This window comes from Nanorana parkeri, unplaced genomic scaffold (genome assembly GCF_000935625.1).
Source record: "Nanorana parkeri isolate BGI_ZX_2015 unplaced genomic scaffold, ASM93562v1 scaffold117, whole genome shotgun sequence".
Lineage (NCBI taxonomy): Eukaryota > Metazoa > Chordata > Amphibia > Anura > Dicroglossidae > Nanorana > Nanorana parkeri.
In genome coordinates this window covers 1,019,466-1,036,981 of record NW_017306385.1, presented here as the reverse complement: position 1 = coordinate 1,036,981, position 17,516 = coordinate 1,019,466, and the positions used below count along the sequence as shown (strand labels likewise).

Here is a 17,516-nt window from a genome sequence, read left to right as displayed (position 1 = left end):
GGGGGGTGTGGAGGGGTGGGGGGGGGGGGGGGATTGGGGAATGCGACCATGTTTAATGTTACACCCTAAATTTGGGTGAGCAAGGAACACTGCCTTAAAGGTGGAATGTGCCATTAAGGCAAACACTGCCATAAAGCAAAGAACACTCACTCACTGTAAATACCCATTCTGTCCCTTTAACCCTACATTTCACTGAGTATTTATTGAATAAAACGACGGAGGTAGCAACATGTACTTGCAGTTCAGTTTTGAAAAAGATGTAATTTGACCTTAAAGTGAACCTGTGAGCAGACTATGGACATTAAAATATTTAAATGTTTAGGAAGCAGCAAAAGTGCTTTAAAACAAGTCCTCACTGACCTCTGGAGGTGCAGCCACTGGTGAACACTTCATCCTCAAGGCTCATAACAGCAGCACTGAAGTTGTTTCCTGTCTTTTTCTGAACAGCTTGCATCATCTTCTGTTTGTTTACATTAGAATACTTGTAGGCTGTGCAGTCCTTACTGGGAGAGGAGCTGTGATTTCAGTGTCTATGTTGTGTGGATGAATTTCTCCACAGTGCCTGCAGCTACAGAGGTCAGTGAGGGCTTGTTTAAAGCAGAGTATTTAAATACTTAATTGTCCATTGCCTGGCCACTGGTTTACTTTAATGAAGATTTACAGTATGCTTTTATGTCCTTTAAATGAGATGTGGGGGCTCTAGGTTGTCATACAGACATACAAGTCTTTATTTTACAGTTTGGCCTTTTCTGAAACAAACAAGAAATATACCAACGTGCTGTGGTTTGTGTTTTGACAGGATAATGAACTCTGACTACTCTCTTCTACAAGCCAGGGAAGAGGATGGAGTCAAATACGAGCGCTCCTTTGTGGCCTCGGAGATTGTTAATTGGTTGATCCAAGAACAAGAGGCCAAGTCCAGGAGTGAGGCGGAGCAGCTGTGTCGCCGTCTTCTGGAACACGCCATAATACAGCACGGTAAGCATCTTGTTTATTTTGCATAGGGCCGGTCACCTCACTGCTCTGTTACTGCACTATTAAACGGTTGAATGAAGTGGGCATTCTACTGCCACAAGCAGTCCATCTAAGTCCATTCATATGGTGGGCTGTCTTATACAAACTTGGTTGGTTCCGATTAGAACAGTTTCTGTGGTTGACTAAAATGGCAGTTATGTGGCTCACAAAAAAATGTGTGTAACTGTCATTATAATAGGACACAGATATCAAGGGATCTATTCCGGGATATATTCCATACATAGGATACTTATATAATTTTTTTTAAAGTGTAAAAACGATAGTGGAGATCACTATTTGCTGGACACCACAGGGTTTTGCAACACTGCAAATGCATTGTACAAGCCATTTATAAAATGCCGACCACAGTGTGACATCTTTGGTGTCCCATGGAGGTCTCCCTGCAGAACTTTGCAGAAAGCACCTTGTGATTGGAGGAGACGCCAGTCAATGACATTCATAGGTCACATAATATCATGACTGGCCTCTCCTCCAATCACAAGGTGCTTTCTTCAAATTCATTTATTTGAGTCCCGAAACAAGTGAATTGCTGCAGTTTTGTAATGCACACCATTGTGCCTAATACATCCTGCCTAAATTAACCCTTTATGCTTGTGCAATACGGACCTCAGGTTGTAAGTTCCTTGAGGGCAGAGACTGATGTGAATGTGCAATATGGCACTTTATATTTGCCTGATGAAGGGACCTCTTTGGTTCCGAAACGTTGCATGGAAATGCTCCACCATTTAGTCAATAAATAGATTGACTCGAAGCTACATTGGAGTGCAGGTGACTTTTTTAATTGGTTTATTGTTATCTGTGGAGGCGTCTGCTGTCACTGCCGCATTCACCCTGTGCTTGGGGAACTTTTTTTCCGGTCAGGAGTGCGATGGGACATTTTGGATTCTGTGCAGTATGTAAAGCGCTGCGTAAATTGTCAGCTCTATAAAAATACCTGTAATAAATAATAATAATAATGAATATATGTTTTTGTTTTGTTTAACTCATTGCTTACAGGAGCTGGCGTGTTAAGGGCATCTAAATGCCGCAGCTTACTTCTGGGCTTCCTGATCATGTGATCACTGTAGTTGGTTGTCACAGTGGTCATGTGATTGGGGACCCATCTTACTGCTCCCAATCTTAAACTGTGACTGGGAGTTGTCTGTGGCAGCTCAGTGACAGTGGTGGGAGGGGTGCACGATTGAGCACAGAACAGTGAAGATGTGTGTGTGTGTGTGTATATAATGTCAGCATGCCTTTAAATCCACTGTCGCGGGTGGCTGGAAGGTATTAAAGCAGTGGTAAGACCACAGTACGGTTATACCTCACGGTAAGGCTATTCTCTTTCTGTATAAGTGGGCTCTAATTGCCGCCTTCTGTGGTTTTGCTTCCCTCCATCGCTGCTTGTGAGGGAGCAGCGATGGAGCAGTGTGGCTCCCTCACAAGCAATTCAGATTGTGATGCATATTGGGAATCAAGGGAGCACACCCATTGGGTAGAGTTGCTTTGGTACCTAAGCAAGGACTTGTGAGGCTCTTGACTTGTTTCAATTACATCCGTCTGAGACTCTTGAGATCATGGAGAATTCGATGACTGGTGCATTTAACCTGCAGTTGATCTTCTCCTGACCTGCTTGCGATCCTGTTCACACGACGGCGTGCATGCACTACTTTTTTTCACTGCACCATGTAATGCAGTGGTGTTTTATTGTGCCATTCAAATGAATGGCCAGAAGAATGGTCATACTGAGACTGATGAAGGGGACCCTGCATGGCCCTGAAATGTCGTTATTGTGACAATATGCGTCAATAAAAGATGCTTTTGGACATATCTCTCCGGTGTGCTGGTGACATCTAGCTTCCTCATTCAAATAAATGGCAACACAACACATCTGGAGCACAGTACCGTACCTTAGGCTTGCTGTGTGATAGTGTGCATTAAATACCATGGCATGAACGGGCCCTCAAGTAACTTTTGTATCTTCATGGACTTGTATGGGAATGCAAAACCCACTTGAAGCCGTTGACAGAGACTCTAATTCTCCAGAATCAACACATTAACACTTGCAATAAAAGAACTTTGTGAAAAGATTTGTGTGGTGACATTTCTGGAGAACCAATCAGCTGGTTCAGGAGCCAAAGTTTAACTTGCGTTGTATTCCCTTCCTGTGTTATGCGTGCCTGTTTTTTCCCCAAGTCCCAGCGTTCGCTGCATAGCTAAAAGTGTGACATGGAAAGACTTAATGACTCAGTCTCCTAGGAGGGATTCTTTCCTTTTTATCCTCATAAGCTTGACGTGTCTGCTTTGTAGCAAAACCTGATTTGTTTTCCTTTGTGCTAAGCTTAGCTCAGCTCTAGTCTCTGATGGCTCTCCTATGCTTTGAGTCAGATTGTTCCCTTCTCTGTGCATGCCTTGTAGAAATTGAGGTCAGCATTATTTTGACGTGCTGTAATTGATGATTGCAAAACCTTATTCGTTACCCATACTCTGTACAGCTAAGAGGTCTATTAGCTGTCTATTAGCTTGTAGTCTGATGTATCACAAACTGGCGCAATCTCAGGTTTAGCACGCTAATTTGCATTGAGATTGTAGTCCATCACGGGAGTGAGCTTGGAGCGGTGGCTACTTTACAACACACACAGGGGCCATGGGGAACAAAAGTAGCCCCCCTCCAGAAGGAAGGACAGTGTCAGCACCAGTTCAGAGATGATTTGAGGATCAACAGCCGAGTGATACACAAATAAGATAGGGGGGAATCTATCAAAACTGGAGCAGACAGAATCTGGAGCAGTTGCCTATGGCAAACAATAAGCACCTCTCTTCAATTTGCTCAGGTAAGCTTCGAAAATGAGACAGAGACGCCGATTGCTTGCAGTGCAAATCTGCTCCAGATTTTGTCTGCTCCAGTACTGATACATTCCCCCCATTGTTAACAGTTAAAGGGGTTCTAAACCTTCCCGTTTTTTTGCCTATATCTACTGCTATCAAGAAATCGAGAAAACGAAACTGCTCGGGTGGCCGCAAAGCATCTTGGGGCGGGCGCATGCACAGTTCGGATTCTCGGCCGGGAGACGAGCAGAGACGCAAGGTAGGTCTATGGACGCGTGCACCCGCATGCAGACACCGCTGGATCGGAAGTGCCAGCAAGCAGAGAGGAGTCAGCGCTGGATCGGAGAGCCGCCGCACCGCTGGAGGGACAGATGAAAACATCAGGAAAGAAGAAGATCGGATTAAGAGACATCATTTAAGGTAAGTGCTGACATTAACATTGGGGGGGAGGGAAAAAAAGTTTCCTTTTAATGTCACTTTAAGGCACTTGAATGCATTTTTAAGCTTATATCCCGAGTTCAGTATTACTTCAAGGCAGCAGTCATAACTAATAACAAAAGCTTACTTTATGTGGTTTAGCTTAAAGAGGGTAAAACATTCCAAAAACTATTGCAGCCACTGCATCAAAGGACTAGTAAGCTGTAATGTATTAAATGTTAAGCTGATTGGCTGAAGTCACTGTTTGGCCAAAAATGATCAATTCAGTATTTAAATTTTGTCGATCCAGCAGGCCCACCCACTGTAAGCATTTTGGATGATTTCTGTGAAATATGGAAAGAGCTGACGTTTGGCCAGTATCGGTGGATGGGACCTAACTGCTACATACATATTTATTCATGATCGTTACTAAAGTTATTCTCTAAAGTAATATTAAAGCCCCACGCTGGGCTGCTGGTAAATTTACCCTATGCACCGGCATCCCCTCCACACTGCATAGGATAAATGCTTGTTTGGGTGGTGTTCTTATTGTCTTAGACTGAGGGAACTGGACCAAAATGTGCATTAGGGAAGAAGGTGACACATTATTCCTTAAAGCCCAACTCTGGTAATGCCAGATGTGAATGAATCACAAAAGTGGCTTGACAGAATTATAAATCCTTTGTGAGATAAAACAATATGTGCACATCAACTGCATATTTAGCAGTTTGCTTGGAATGCATTGCCCATTGCGATACCATTCATTTTAAATGACGCCCCAACACACATGTGTTGCAGCATACCACAAAGCACAGATGGGTTGAGAAAAAAAAAACCTCTTGTTTTTGGAGCGTTGTAGTGTAGAAACAAATGGTCTGCCTTTATGTAATGTGTGGCATAACCTGTTCATGCACTTCCTGTTATGGTGTAACAGCTTTCTCTAAGTTGTGCTCCTATGTTGTACCCATGTTCCTCGGTGGTGACCACAAGCTGTTATGCTAACACGCATTGTGCGGACATGGTCCACTGATTACGCTATCAGGAAGCTGATCCAGAGTAGTGATGTGCAGTCAGCGCCTGAGTGAGCGCATGTAGACAGGAAGTGGTTGAAAGACGCTGAAGGGCAGGGTGAAAAAAAAATACCCATGACTTTTGTTTGACACGCGGTGCTTTAGCAAACTAAAAGTCACCCAGTCAGGGTTTAGATCTACATTAACTGCTACATGGAATTGTTATTGCAAGGGTTAAACCATTTCAACAGGCTCTCTGCATTGGATGTTCCAAGTTCTCACAAGTCTGAAGACTGTATCACTGGTTGTGTATTGCCTCTCTTACTGCTGGAAAGTGGCCCTTCTTAAATCTCTTCCAGTGAATGTTTATGTGAGCATTTGCCAGGGCAGTGCAGCTGATTAGATTACGCATTCGTTGTTCATTAACTAGAGTAGAGTTGAGTGTTGTGGTTTAAGTACACGCAGATTGGATTCCCAGAATATGGCAAATAATGTTTTTCCTAGAATCCTGATTACCATGGCTCCTGTGGACAGCGTGCACCTTGTTCAACACAGCCATTAAGGCTTTACTGAATGCAAGCTGTGACTTCTCTCCACGGTCTAATGTGACGAGGGGAAAAAAGGAATCCATGTACAGTAGGGATACACAACTTCAGTCCTTGAAGATTTCATGCAAGCTAAGTTAATGGGACAAAAGACAACAGCTGTTCTTTATTATTAAAAATAGCTAAGTAGCTGAGCTGTCTAAGGGGCAAAATATACTCCCCAATGGGACTACAGGCAAAAGTAAAAATTATATAAGTTATAACTCTTCTACTTTTTTTTCGAAACAAAAAAAAGGCTTTATAGTGCTATTAACACTGTTTTATAAGATCCCATTAAGTTCAAATTACCTTCACAAACACGTCAGAAGACAAGCTTTAAAGCCCATAAATGGAAGCCTTAAAGGCGATTTTCTTCTCCTTGTAAAATAGGAAATTATTGTTTCTTCATACATGCGTCACGATTCTACTCTACTCTGGTACAGAATTCATGGCAGGTTTTTTTTTTTGGTGAAGCAAGTGCATTGAAATTAACCAAATCTCATACCTGCAAACATGTATCATAAGCTGACCATGACCAGAAATTGTTCATCTCTCCGTACCGAGCTAAGATGCTTTGTATGGTGGGCCTTCCAACCAGGATGACATTTCTGCACTGGACATGACTTTCACAGGGGCGTATAGACCCTTGGTTCTCAACTGGTGGTCCGTGACCCAAAAGTGGGTCGCGACCCCATGTTCAGTGGAACAGCAAAAAGTTTCCCAGCACACTCCCCAGCCAGCATGCAAAAAAAACTTGTCCCACCACTAAGGTTAAAAACAGAGGTTTAGAAACACTCCATGTTCAGTGGGTCACCGCATGCCTTCCACTTTTCTAGTTTCTAATTTCCAGCCTCATAAGGTAGGGAGACTGGGTGGATCTTAAAAAAAAAAGAAATCATTTTTTTTCGTGGTCTGTGTGTGAGATTGTGGTTGTGTATATCTGTCAGCTTTTTTGAGTGCCTATTCACACTAGTACAGCGCGATAATTGAACAGTCCTGTGCCATGAATGTGCACTGTACCACACAATCGCACCTACTACACGTTCTGGTGTGGGAGGTGCCTCCCATTCATCCCCACTTCCCGCCCACAGTTCAATCGCTCGCACTGGAACGCGTGGTACCGCAATGCTGTCTATTCCATTGCCGTGCGACTTGGGTCGCGACCTAATGACCATGGACAAGTATGGATCCTGAGGTACACAGGTTGAGAACCACTGGTATAGACACTAAACCTATGTGCACAACTCCAAGTTAGCCATACATGGGCTACTTGGTATTTCATGGGAGGTTTGAACTGCAGTAGATGTGGCCATCCATTTAATGGCAGTTAGTAGGGTAGTTCTGGACCTTAATGTCAGAGTGGCATAAAGGTTGTTCTATGAGAACTAATTACACTCTTTTATTACCACCTTGTGTTATATGTGAAACAGGCGAAAGATCTTTCCCTTTATTAGCAGTGATACTACGACAGAGCTAGATACAGGGCCTGTGTCATCTGGTTTTTGTTAGTGTCAGAACTGATTTTCTCCCCATACAAGTCTATAAGTATGGAAAAGTATATTGATGTAGGTCAGAAAGAGATCAACCGCAGGTCAAATGCACCTGTCAATAAATTCTGAAATATCTCAATTTGATGTCATAGGCATACTGCATTTACCCATCAACATAATACCCTTACAACATTCCAAACATCCAAGATGCTCTTCATTATGTTATGGACAGGACCCTACTAGGCTGTGAGTTTATCCTCCCTACTAGTGCCTCTTCTATTGTGAGCAGCAAATCTCTCATCTCTTTCTCCTGCTCTTATGGGTGAGGGAACGGGATAATTACCATCAAAAGAAATAACCAGAGCTACATAAAGTTTTTTTTTTTCCCACTGTGCTAGCCCTCCACCATCTTTCTCGCTTTTGGACCCTTCCATTTGTAGTTACCTGTGTTAACTTTAAACATATCATCTTTATGGTGTGAATGGAGTAATTTAAGTCAACAAAGTTGGGATTTGTTTAACAAAAAAAGTAAACTTTTCTAGGGATGCACCGATATATCGGCCGCCGAAACATATGGGCCGAAAATGGCACTTTTGGCTAAATGCATACATCGGCACAGTCCTGCTTTCTCTCCTCCCCGCTCGGTGCTGTTCTGTGTCCCAGCGGTTAGGAGAGAAAGTGTGACAGCCGGCCGAGCGATGCGGGAGGAGAGCGCTGTGAGAGGCCAGCGTCTCTCCTCCCACACCGCTCAGCCTCCTATCACAGTCTGGCAAAGCGGTGTGGGGGCTGAGACAGCCTGGGCTGTCACAGGAGGCTGAGCTCTCCTCCCTGCTCCGCTCGCTCAGCCTCCTGTGAAAGCCGATCCAGGAAGTAGAGCAAGTGCAAACACTCAGCAATCAGTGATCGCTGAGTGTTTGTAGATAATTGAGGACATAGCATGTTGACTACAGCCTCAATTATGAATGATTGGGAAGTGATCTACATCACCATCACACATCACAATTCATAATTGTAGTTATAGTAAACATACTCTGTCCTCCTGTAATCAATGAACAGGAACACTCAGTATAGAGGATTCCTGTTCATTGATAACAGGAGCTGCAGGAAAAGAGATTGATGACTCTGTGTTCTCCAATCTCTTTTTCTAATTTAAAAGGGAAATATCAGGGGTCTGTTTAGACCTCTAATATTTCCCCCGAAGCCCCTAAAAGTAAAGTAAAAAATAAAAATATTTAATAAAAAAGGAATTAATAAATAAAAATAAATATAAAGCAATTAAAACGTTTATAAAAAAATGAAAATTAAATATTAAAAAAAATTAAAATAAAAACATTTCCAGTTTTGGCCTGACAATTTTTTTTGTATTTCTGTTTCGTTTCGGTTTTGGAATTTCCATTTCGGTGCACCTCTAAATTTTTCAAATTCATGGCTCAAGCATCAGTGTGGTATGAACAGCAGAAGACCCCCCAGGTGGAGCGTGGCCAACAATGCTATACCCCCTGGGATAGGATACCGCCTATAGAATCTACATAGTGGTTTCTTAACTAGTCTCTTGTGGGCGTCGAAAAAGTGCAGCCCTCATACTCTACTGCTATGGAGGCCCCAATACTAGGTCTCTTCTTGCTTACCTCTAGTTCTCTGTTAACTCACCAATCACAAAAGAGAATAGGTCACATGGAAATTAATTAAGGGAGATTAGCAACACCCTGTAGGCCTGAAATTTTGTGGAGCTCCTTTCATGAGCATGATGCTAGCTATCCTATGTCCTATGCTTCCGGTTAGTGCCGTGTGCCGCCAGGCCCGGATTTCCCACAAGGCCACCGAGGCGCAGAGGGGCGGCAGCGATGTGGAGTCCCCCGACGACCGGAACATACAGTTCCGGGCGCCGGGCGGGTAAGTTGCCGTGGGGGGAATCCGCTCGTACGTCTACAGGTGATCGCGGCGATGTCGGCGCAATCACTTGTAAAATCTGTGCAGCCTGTTCGTCCTCACCCCTCCTTTACCTCTCTCCTCTGGTTCCGGCCGCCGAGTCTCTCCTCACTTGCCGTCGATGTGGGGAGCAGAGCGGCAGGGTTAAAAGTACCCCTGCCGCTCCGTGTAGACTGTAGACAGTGAGAGGGGAGAGCTGTGCTCTTCCCGTCTCACCTGTCACAGGAGTTCCAGCACAGTGCTGTGCTAGAACTCCTGTATTGGAGGTGACAGGGTCAATAAAGAGAACCTGTCACCTTCAAATGCTATCACACAGGGGCTTGTTAGCTAGCTCCTGTGTGATAGCAATAAAGTTAAGTGAGAAGAAAAAACAAAAAGAAGAGGAAATAATAATTAAATAAAAAGGTGATTAAAAGTAAGTAAAAGTAAAACGGAAGAAAAAAATTATTAAAAAATAAGAAAATAACTAAAAAATAAACAATAAGATAAAAAAAATTTAAAAAGTAAACGTGATGCGGGGCGCATAGCAGAACCTGGCCTTGGGGCGGCAGGGAGAGTAAATCCGGCCCTGTGTGCCGCTCCCTCCCCCGCCATGCTCTGACTGTACGGGCGGCTGTGCGTGGAAGGAGAAGAGGCTGCGCCTGTCCCTTGGCTGCCTGGCGGGCTTCGACACAGCAGGCACCGCCAGGCAGCACATTCTTCTGTTGGGAGAGGACGGACCCTCTCCACTCAGTCCCCACCCCTGGCCGCCAAGGATGAAGCAGCCGCGCCTGCTGCAGGAGTCAGGTAAGGCCAGTGTAGGTGTGTGCGGAGGGGGGCTGGATGGGGGGTAAGAAGTTGTTATTATTTACATTATAATGTATTCTTGGGACTTGTAGTCCTACTCAGCTGGTGGTATTCTGCATTGCTGTATAATGATAATTGGGGGGGGCAGCCAGCACCGGCCAGCCAGCATCTGAACGCACCGAACTGCAGGCATTGATTTGCCATGCGCTCCGGTGCAGGCGATCACACTGCGGCTGGGGGGCGTGCCTGCGGTGCCATTGACTTTAATACACCGCCACGCCCCCTCCCACCCCAGAACGCAGTGAGCCAGCCGGGAAGTGATCCAGTGTGTTCCAGCACCAAATCGGGCCCGAACGCACTGGAGCTGGTGTGAACTAGCCCTGAAAGTTATAACATACACACTGTTTATTTAATACCAAAAAAAGGTATCAAAATCATGTTTTGGGGGGGGTTTCTTGCACCGGGGCCCTGAGGTTTCTAGTTACGCCTCTGGTCTGATGTACTAGTCCGTCTGTAAAAAATATAACTTTCTACCTACAAATCGCTCCATTGTTGTGCAAAGTACTTCTAATCTATCTATAATACAGTGGTTCCAGGAAGGACAATTAGCTAAAATCCCTACCGCATAGAATGAAATGGCCTTTTTTCAGATCTTAATTGTACAGCAGGATAATTATCCCCTCGCTTTAGGAGTACAAAGAATTTCAGCTCTGGCTGCTTTAAGAAATAGATCAAATTAAAAGGGAGGTTGTAGTGCTAAATTAGCACTTTCATCTTTGATTTTACTGGCTTTATGCGTCAGATTTATTTTCTGTCATTTTTGGGCTTTGTGCTTCGGGTCTTTTCAAGCCATTTTTTAATGGTTTTTAGGGTAGGTAAAGACAAACACCTCCTAGCACAAAATACTTGGGACATAGATACACCCCTGGCACACCCCTGATCAAAATATAAGAAGTGCTTATTTAACTTTCTGGAGGGTTTTTTTGCCTTTTTTTCTTCCTTGATTTAAAAAAATAATCTGAAGAATTTATGTAAGTTGTGGTGCAATATAAAGACGTTTAGATAAATAGTACATTTATTTATACAGATCTCCAGACCATACCTAAAAAAAAGGGGCATTTGAGGAGGCATGAGGGACAGAGGGAATCGGGTTCCAGATGAGGGACGGGTGGTTGCTATGGCTTTTGATGCATTTTCTAAAGAATTTTGCCTTCCTATTGAATGTTTTTCCATTGGGAAAAAGGAAAGCCGAGAGAAAGATGATAAGAAAGAAATAGAAACATTTTTAGGGTGAGGTACATAGTTACACAGTAGATAGGGTGGAAAAACGGCACAGATCCATCAATTTCAACCTTCTATGTGAGTGGGAGACTTATGTGTTAACACAAGTCCCATAGCTAGGGGTGTCCTTTAGGGAGCCACCACCACCCAGGCAAGCAGGAGTGACGCTGCTGCTCTGGCCGGTGCCCCACCCAGCTCCTGGCAACCAGTGTGATGTGTATGGGCCTTACACATCTCCCCACCCAGCTCTTAACAACCTGGGGCGCTCTGGCTGAAAAGGGGGCAGCAGGCACACTGCAAACAACGTGCAGCAGAGTGGCCATGATGCTCTGCCTGCTGTCCACTCACATGACCATAAGAGATATCGTCTGAGGCAATAGCTTCAGGGTGCCTCATTATAGGGATGGCTCTGCCCATAGCCCTGTATATTATGCTGAGTGAAGAAGATAGCTAACATTTTTGGGAATTTTTCAACACTCTCAGCTAATACCACTACCTGGGGAAGAGAGTTCCACACGTTCACTGCTCTCACAGTTATGAACCTCTTTCTCAGTTTAAGATTAATCTTTTTATTGTTAAATTGTGGCCATTAGGGGTGCACCGATACCTTTTTTTCGGTATAGAGTATGAGTACCGATATTTTTTTTCCGGTACTCGCCGATATTGAAGTCCCATTAAGGAAGCCGGTCAGCATGTAATGACTCGCCGCCTGGCTCCTTGATTAGGTGACGAGGATGCACGGAGCCAGCTTTCTGGCCAGTCAGGGAGAAGGGGGGTGAGTCATTACATGCCGCACGGCTCCCTGTTTGCTGGGGAAGGCGACTCCATTCTCCCTTGTAACCAAGTGACAATCAGGAAGCCGGGCAGTGTGTAATGACTCGCCGCCCGGCTTTCTGATACGGGAACTTCCGGTATTGGGATAAGTATCGGGGGCAATCTGTGCATCATTTGTCTTCTTCAGGGACCTAAAAGTAAACTGGCTATTACAGTTCATATAACAACCTTTGATAAACTTATACATTGTGATTTGTATCCCCTCTAAAACTTTTGAGGTACAGTGTTGATCATCTTGGCAAAATCCACATATATATAACACACTGGCATTCCTGTATCTAAATTTTTACTAACTTCCTCATAGAATGACAGATTGATCTGACAAGTATATTCTTTTATAAATCCATGCTGGTTGCTATTATCTCTAACAAATTCTTGAAAATAGTCCCTTACCAGCCCCTCAAATATTTTACATACTACCTATGTTAAGCTGACTAGTATGCAGTTTCCTGGCACACATCTCAACTCTATTCAAATATTGATTCTACATTTGCTTTATGTCGATCAGTTGGTACCATTCCAGTAAATAAGATGTTCTTAGAAACAGTGGTCAGGCTATAACACAGCTAAGCTCTCTGAGGACCTGTGGGTGTAAGGCATCTGGTCCTGGCAATTTGTTCACATTAAATTTGTCTAATCTGTTTTGAACCTGGATTTCTGTCAGCCTCGGACATACATTCAGCACATTATTAATAACATTAATGTACTGACTAATAAAACCCATGATTTTTGTTTGTACACACTGAAGAAAAAAATGTACTTAAAGTGACATTAAAGTCAAAAATCTTTTTCCCTCCCCCCAATGTTAATTAAAGAACTTACCTTAAATGATGTTTCTTAATCCGATCTTCTTCTTCTTTCCTGTCCTTTTCATCTGTCACTCCAGCGCTGCGGCGGGTCTCCGATCCAGCGCTGACTCCTCTGTCCTTGCTGGCACTTCCTGTCCTACGGTGTCTGCATGCAGGTGCACGCGTCCATAGACTTACCTTGTGTCTCTCCTCGTGTCCCGGCCGAAAATGTTAACTGCGCATGCGCCCGCCCCAAGATGCTTTGCAGCCGCCCGACACTTTTCACATTTTAGGACGGGAGCGCGCAGGGAACACACAGGTAAGTATTGACCCTTTTTAAAGCGTTTTTTGTTACGCTTTTAGCATATATCTACTGCATCGTCCATCTCCCTTTTTTCTTTTTTTTGTTCTCCCTCCCTTTGCCAACTCCCCATTTATCTTCATCTTTTATGGGGCTTATATGTTCTCTACTTCGGTTACCATTAATATATTTAAATATGTTTATGGTATTTGTTTTACTTTCTGTAGCAATATGTTTTTCATATTCAAATTCCGCTGACCTAATTGCCATTTTGCATCCCTTGCAGCTCTGAAATGCCAAGGGTGTCCTTTCCAAATTGTATTTTCTTTTTTTTGTAAAGCTAGCTCTTTAATTTTCCTTTTCCTACACTATAATTGAGGTAAATTTGTTTTTATATTTGTTGTCCATTATAATACACTGCTAAATCCAGTTTTTTAAAATGCCCTTCACACACACACTCCTACTTCTCTTCTGTGTCCTTTGTTGAGAATATTTGATCCCATTGAATGTTATGCAGTTAAGAGCACGGCTTAGTGAAGTTGGCCTTTTTGAAATGCAGCATTCTTGCCATACCAACATGCCTCTCTTTCCTGTAACCTAGGGCAAATGTAATTTACATCATGGTCACTATTACCCAAATTGTCCCTAATTTGCATATCATAGATCATTTTTCTAGTTAGTGCTTCCACCATCTGACCCATGAAATTGTCCTTCAGTAAGTTCAAGAAATTAAAAACCTTTGTTGAATGTGCATTTCCATTAGCCCAATCAATATCGGTCAAGAACATTGCCCTGTTTCCCAGCCATTTCAGTCTGTGATGGCAGCTGAATCTGTTCCTCATCTTTCATGTTAGGGGGCCTGTAACATACTGGCTCAATTACTTAAATTTTATGCAATCATATGTAGCTCCAGCCATGAAGATTCTGCAGCATCACATTCCTGATTAGTAATATCTCTCATACTCAACTTCAAATTGCCCCTGACATACAGACATACCCTATCTTTTCTCTTAGGCCACATTCACACAGCGTAGTGTTCGGCCGTACAGATCCGTGAGGCGTGCACGGCCGTATCAGGCCGTTCCCGGGAAGGACAGGTGCTGCATGTGATTGTACGCGGCAGCCTGTTCTTCCCTATGGGAGGACGCGGCCGTAGGCTGTCGTACGCTCACCCGATCTGCACCCAGTCTGTCACTCGGCTGTAGATCCTCAAATCATCTCTGGATTGGTGCTGACACTGTACTTCCTTCTGGAGGGGGGCTACTTTTGTTCACCATGCTCCCTGTGTGCAGGGCCGGATTTATTCTCTATGCTGCCCCAAGGCAAGGTTCCTATGCACCCCCCCACCTGCAACCCCAAATGGAGAAAGGCAGACCGGCAGGCTGCATATAAGTGATCTCGGCGACATTGCCCAGATCACTTGTACAAAACAAGCGGCGGCTTCCCCACTGTACATTTAGCCCTGCTTGCCCAAAGCAAGGCTAAATGTAGAAAACAACAACCCGCCCAGCGCACGGAACTGCATGTCCCTGGCATCGAGAGATATGAATTCCACACCCCTGCTGCCCCAAGGCCGGGCCTTGGTTGACCTTGTGGGAAATCCGGCCCTGCCTGTGTGTGTTGTAAAGTAGTCACCGCTCCAAGCTCACTCCTGTGATGGTCTACAATCTTCCGTTTAGTTTACTAACTTGTATTGAGATTGTAGTCCACTGCAAAGGTTTCATACATTTTTTTACCTGGAGTTGTACTTAAATCCAGCCCATAACAGGGACGAGGTTGAATGCAAAACTTCTTTCATTTGGCCCAAGTGGAGATGTTTGTGTAGTGGAGCAGCTGATGACATTTTTGTCACAAGCCTCACTCTGTGGTTTGCGGTTAAACAAGAATCCGTTTTGCTTCCCTTTTTGGTGACACTTCCTTAACTATTTCATTATTGTCACATGTAGAAATAGTCCAATAGTCCTCAGTGTGACACACAAAGCCATCTGAGCAGACAGCAGCTACACGGGTATATGCACATGGTGTGTGGAGTACACTGGACACCAATTAAAATAAAATGTAATTTGTATCTGATCGCCAGAGATGTATTCATGACTTTCAAGGCTTGTTTGAATCTGATTGTCAGAACTCAGTTCTGATGCTTTGATACATCAGAGACCATAACGAGTGTTCGAGAATCCCTTTCTATAAGCAGGGGTTCCCAATAGACATGTGCATTTGGGTTCGGACGAACCCTCAAAATCAACGAAATTCAGTTGATTCGGAGGTTCTTCCGAATCCGAAATAACAAACTTTTTATATGCCCGAATATACTAAAACGATCTTCGGGTATATAAACATTTGTTATCAGAACATGCGCATAACGCCGCCGCTCGTTCTGCAGTCTCTTTGTGCGGTTTTTTGCCTTTGAATCCGAAACAGCATTAAAATTTGTTTACATTGACAAAACGAATAAAAATGTTTTTAATTTTCACTTGTTTATTCCGAAACAAATTTTTTTTTGCCCTGCACATGTCTAGTTCCCAAATTACTGACAAAAGGGGAGGGGACTGGTATACTGAAGCTGGTTATTTGTAGTCTCTTACACATTATAAGCCTTTATTCTCAATTCTTACTAGTTTGTACCTTTTTATACTAGGTCCTGTTAAAGGGTAATTCCACTTTCCCAGGCAAATTTGGGGAAAAAACCCTCTGCGGTTCCTGGGGTAATGAACAGGGAATTGCAGTAGACATGTAGCCCCAGACAAATTAGTTGCAGATCGATTCGGATTTTTATTTTGTTCGAATTTCGGATCCACCCTACGTTTTCGTTTTGGAACGATCCGAATTTTCGTCAGATGTGTCCGAAATTGACGAAATATAATGAATATCCATTTTGAACGAAACGAGATTGCAGCCCTGTGGTATGTATTTCAATTTCAAATATCTTAGCAAGAAGTGCTTCTCATTGGTCAGCGCGGTCACAAGCACTGCTTATTGGTCAGCTGACTGCGCCGACCAATGAGTGGTCGCCATTTGCGAGCAAAATCTGAAATAGGACAGGGCTGCAATCCTGTTTACAGAGTACGGATGTTGCCGAGGGAAAGGATTGATTGTTGACAGGTAAAAGCAGCAGGGAAGGGGGAGAGGGGGCAGAATGGTGGGGGTAATTTCATTTTCCCAAATTCATCTGGATAGGTGGAATAACCCTTTAATGAAGAACTCCAGGAATATTAAAATCTAATCCTTGCAGTGTGGCCACCTCGGCACTGCAAGGGTGGAGGGCTTGTTTTGTCTAGGGAGACTCAAATAAAGCAGATATACCCACCTGATCCCAGGCTGCTAGACCGGTCCTTGCAGCCTCTTCTCCCACTACAGAAGTCTAGGGACCCATGACACCATCACGTCTTTTGCAGGTCCATTGACTTGCATTAGACGTGAGGACACCCTGGAGAGGAGGGGAGGAGAGGTGGGCACTGAGAAAAATGAGCACTTAACCATTGCAGTGCTGGGGTAGCCCCACTGCAAGGAAAAGTTATTAAAATGCTCGTAGTCCTTCTTTAATATCATTAGTAGAGAAATATCATGTGCCGATTATTCATTTTCATACTGGTGTGACTCTGCCTCATGTGGTTTAATACAAGGTTGGCTCACATGCTGAAATGGTTTGGAAACATTTGAAATTGATTTTGAAACATTGGCGCAGACTGATCAAATCATTGTTACATCAAGCTGATACATTCCATAGGAAAACACAGATGAGCCCATAAAGCCGTCTGAGTGATACTCCACCTGCCATGTTGTCACCCTGAACCTGAATCGTGTTATATCTTTCATCTGCAGTGTCCAGCAAACACCACTTTATGGACAGCGCTTTTCTCTACCAGTTTCGTTTGAACTTCAGGCGGAGGCGAAGAGTCATGGAACTGCTGATCAAGAGGCCGCAGACCGTTTTGGAGAGTCAGGACAGCCCGTTCTGCCTTCGGAAACAGAGTCATGACAAGTCCACCAGCTTCCACTCTGGTATGTCCGCCATTTTGTGGGTTAAATTTAGGTGTCATGGGAGTTAAATGGACACTCTAGTGAAAACAATGATATTCTGGTCACGGTATGGGTTTAATATTTGTACTGATAGTATTCACTACATTCATTCTGTCCTTTTTTTGCCTATTTATATATTATTCAACATTTGCTTGCAGGCCAAGCTCTTCAACAAAAGTGACAGCCACAGGCAGGGCTGTCTCTATAAGGAGGCTGTTGCTTCAGGCGGCATC

The 17,516-nt window shown here is 43.9% G+C and overlaps 1 protein-coding gene across 1 annotated transcript in view; it reads left to right on the top strand.

The window, feature by feature from the left end:
• The window catches only part of DEPTOR (DEP domain containing MTOR-interacting protein), a 98,295-nt gene that overhangs the window by 58,232 nt on the left and 22,547 nt on the right, over nucleotides 1-17,516 (top strand). The window contains exons 5-6 of the mRNA XM_018553349.1: nucleotides 800-978; nucleotides 17,086-17,265. Of these exons, the coding sequence (XP_018408851.1) occupies nucleotides 800-978; nucleotides 17,086-17,265 (359 nt within the window). The remainder of the gene's footprint in view (nucleotides 1-799; nucleotides 979-17,085; nucleotides 17,266-17,516) is intronic.